At 38.1% G+C, this 3,886-nt stretch overlaps 1 protein-coding gene across 2 annotated transcripts in view; it reads right to left on the bottom strand.

Annotated features, from left to right (window-relative positions):
• LOC107097989 (phosphoglucomutase-like protein 5) overlaps positions 1 to 3,154 on the bottom strand; it is a 31,894-nt gene extending 28,740 nt beyond the window's left edge. The window contains exons 1-2 of one of the 2 annotated variants that reach the window (XM_015395419.1): positions 3,022 to 3,154; positions 2,619 to 2,945 (exon numbers count right to left, since the gene is read on the bottom strand). In XM_015395419.1, coding sequence (XP_015250905.1) covers positions 2,619 to 2,876 — 258 coding nt within the window. In that variant the 5' untranslated portion in view covers positions 2,877 to 2,945; positions 3,022 to 3,154. Of the gene's footprint in view, positions 1 to 2,618 lie in introns of both variants that reach the window. The other variant, XM_015395411.1, reaches the window with a different exon arrangement.
• Positions 3,155 to 3,886: the final 732 nt, after the last annotated feature.

Below are 3,886 nucleotides of genomic sequence, written 5' to 3'. Positions count from 1 at the left end.
TGCCCTATTCAGCCAGGCCAACAGTTACCTTTAACGACCGACCTTTCAGACACTTCAACGGGTATGGGGTATTGCAGGCTAACAAAGAAGCCAAACGACCCCAATTCCAAAGGAGTAAACCCCGTCGTCCATTTCAATTTGCGTGTTTTCAAAACATCTTTAAACTGGACCTTATCCAAACTGGACTTAATCCACTGGACTTTAAACATAGTCCAGTGGTTTGTTTTTTTATTTTCTTTTTTTTTTTAAATGAAGATTAGATCAACATATGTAAATGAGTCTTGTTGTTTTTTTTTACAAAGACCAACAGAAAAGGACACATAAATGGAATGTAGAATAAAATTATATGTATTTTCCTTTTTTTATATAGATAGATAGATAGATAGATAGATAGATAGATAGATAGATAGATAGATAGATAGATAGATAGATAGATAGATAGATAGATAGATTGTATTCTCTTGACTTAAAAAAGGCTAAGTAGAAACTACTGAGCTCCAAATATTGTGTCACTTTGCTGGCCACTAATTTACTGTCAGCTTTATAAAGCAAATGATCTCCCCCCAAGAGGGGGCCTGAATATCACAGCTATGCTCTCTATTTATACGTTGTATGCTACTTATAAAGTGCTAATACCAGCATCCCACACTTCCCCTGCACATCAGCAACTATAAATGAGAGTGTCCTCTACAGAAAGGAACTCATCCTCCTTAGATAAAAAAAGCTGCTTCTTTTTATAAAGGACAGTATGGGATATATCAAATCTAAACTGGTGTATGCTCAGCTACTAGTGTGAGGCGGAGAGTGGTGGAAGGCCTGGGTATGTGTGCCAAGAGTTGATGTTTTACAGTTGGGTCTTTGCCACACACTGTGACAGGGGGATCCCCAGTGTGCACAGTCCAGTTGTGCAGAGGTGTAACAGTGTTGCGGGGGCGAGGTGGTGGCGTGGCCTACTGTAACGTAGGCAGGAAAAAAGAGCAGGATGGATGGAAGTGCTGATAAGGCTGACATCAGGAGACATTTGGCTGGGGCTAGCAGAAAAAAAAGAACCAATTTCAACAACAAATTATTTTCCCTTTAGCTCTTTTTTTCCCCTCTGGAAATGGTCCAAGGTAAGACCAAAGTTCTCACAGTACAGCATTTTAAAAGAGAGTGGTGGGGGTTCCTCTGTTTCGTACTTCATCTTCCTACCTACCCTGTTAATCAACAGCTGATATTTCTACATTACAAGTTTCTTCTTTTTTCAGATAAGAGTATTCCCACTTTGAGATAGGAAATGTGAAACAAAAAGCAATGATTCCGTGATAATATGCAGCTTCCTTTTCTACCACTACCTTTTCCTCTTAGAGGCAGAAACTAAATGAAACAGAGCAATGCAAAAAAAAAGAAAAAAAAAAAAAGAATGAATTTGCAAAGAAAGAGCAAATGATACACATTTTTTTTTTTTTTTACTGAAAACTAAATAACAGACATGCATTTGTATTTAGTCACTCATAGCTGTGTTTATGAGCCCCTTACTTATCTGCCTTTTGGGTTTTGTCTTGCACATGCCTGAACACAGACATTTTGGCAAATTGCTGAAAGATCCATTGGTGAAGGTAAATATGCATGCCATTGACTCTACTGAAGCATCTCACTGTTTGTCAAAAAAAAAAAAAAACCCAAAGCAAGATACTGCCACCGTTATGTGCATGGGGGCCTTAGAGTTCCATTTTGGGGCCATCTGACTTGTGTTTTTATTGGTTTTTCTGTCTCATCAACACAGCTTGGGGCACAATGTAAATACAACCTCTAATAGCTTTCTATGACAACTCTTTAATACAAAATAGATTTAATGAATATTCTAATAATTATTGGCCTAATGACTTTTTGTTCAGAGGCTTTCACAGAACCACTGTACAATTATTATCTGAGTATTGGATAAAAGATTAAAAAAGACTTAATAGAATCATGAACTACTTTTGTTGCCATAAAACATAATAAAATATGGGATAAAAAGGGAAATGTGTTCTTGTTTCTCTCTTCAACCCGTACACAGTCTGTTAAAAATAGGATATCCGAATTTCAACTAACCAGCTGTCTGAGATTTTCTGCAATTTTGTCTAGAATTGTATGTAACCAACCTAAAAGTAAACGCACTCAGCAGATACACCGCAGATTAGTCCTTCAACACAGCAAAACTCACATCTCATCCCAATAATTTAAATCCACTCATCTATGAGTCTTTTTCTGCTGAGTTTTCCCCTCAGAATTTTTTTTTTTCTAATTTACCTATCCTGCTAATCTTTATTTCCTTTTTTCTTTTGTGAATCTATCATTTGTAGCTGTGTTTTCAGGATACTGTGAAAGCTTCAATAAAGTCAGTTTATTGGAGGCTTTCCTGCACTACTCAGTTACTTGATATGAGCCAGATGTTAGAAAAATAAGTATTCTGCTTTGCTGCTTTTCACTTCTTTTTTTATTTGTTCTTGTTATTTGTTTTTTTTTTTTTTTTTTTTTTTTTTTTGATAGAGTGAAACAATATCAAGGATAACATTTTAAATCTGGAAGGTGTTAAGCAGGTGTTTTAAACTGCACTGATGATTAGCATGGAGTTAAAAGCCTTCAGGAATCCTTACCCCATTGGCAGCTGCCATTTGGACTATGACCTCAATGGCAGCCCGGCTGAAGTAGCGGCCGTCGCTGCCCACCACCATGGTGCAGCCCTGTCTGTCCCGCAGATCGATGGAGGACAGCAGGCTCTGGATGTAGTTCTGTAAGTAGTTCCTCTTCCCCTCGAACAGCGCAGTCTTCCTCCGCAGCCCGTTGGTTCCAGGCTGCTGGTCCTCAAAGGGGGCGGTTTGGACCGTCAACACAGGGATGGGGCTCCTCTCCATCCTCCTTTTTCTTCTCGATTTAGACTGAATCCAAGAGTTTATTTTCTGGAGCTCACAGTTGGGATTAACCTATCACAGAGTAAAAAATAAAGTTTGAAAAAAAGTCTAGTGGCTGCTTACAGCTGAGGAAAAAGTGGATTTTTACCTTGGCAACTTCTGCCAATGTGGGAGCAGCATCTCTATCCTACCGGAGCCTAAGAGCAAAGCTTCGCTCAGCTGTTAGAAAGCTCCCTCTCTTCCTATTAGGAATGAACAACTGACGGCAAGAGGGGAGAAAAATCAGGGAGGGACTGAGCTTTTAGTGATACAATCAGCTGAGCCTCAGCCCAAAAATAGACATCTGACTGAAGGGAGTAGAGGAATTGTGCTGTGGCCGGAGTGCAACCGGACACTGTCAGTGTCTGTACTGTCCTTACAGCCCGCTGAGAGAATACACTGCTAGACTTTAAATAATAAAACAATGGCATTGTCTTAAATGAACCATGAGGCTCTCCACCCAGGTTAATACGCTTTGGGGGCGCCTGGGAGCAAGAAATGAAAAAGTTATCAGTTGTACAGTTTTCCATTGCTTACTTGCTGCTCAGACAGTGAATAGAGACATCTAAATAGTGCCGTAGTTCTAAATGGGATTAACTGCAATGGTTTATTTATGAAACATAACATTTGAGGCTATATTAAACTGTTCTTTGGGGAGGGAAATAAAACTTGTATATCAATCATAAATAACCTTTAATGTTTACTTAAAGATTATGATAAAGCAAGATGGGAAAAGATTTATTACTTTATCTATTTGTGAAAACACAAATCATAATTTTAGAAACCTTTTTGGCATTGAGACAAGATAAGATAGACTAGATCTTACAGTGGAGAAATTCACAAATATCACATTGGCTCAGTAGTTAAAAGAAGATGCCAAAAGAAGGAAAAGGTGCATAGGGTATGTGCAGTACATACAGTGCACCTATATATATATATATATATATATATATATATATATATATATATATAGA

This window comes from Cyprinodon variegatus, unplaced genomic scaffold, assembly GCF_000732505.1.
Source record: "Cyprinodon variegatus isolate N-32 unplaced genomic scaffold, C_variegatus-1.0 Scaffold26, whole genome shotgun sequence".
Lineage (NCBI taxonomy): Eukaryota > Metazoa > Chordata > Actinopteri > Cyprinodontiformes > Cyprinodontidae > Cyprinodon > Cyprinodon variegatus.
The sequence above is the reverse complement of the archived record's forward strand: the minus strand, read 5'-3'. Positions and strand labels throughout refer to the sequence as shown.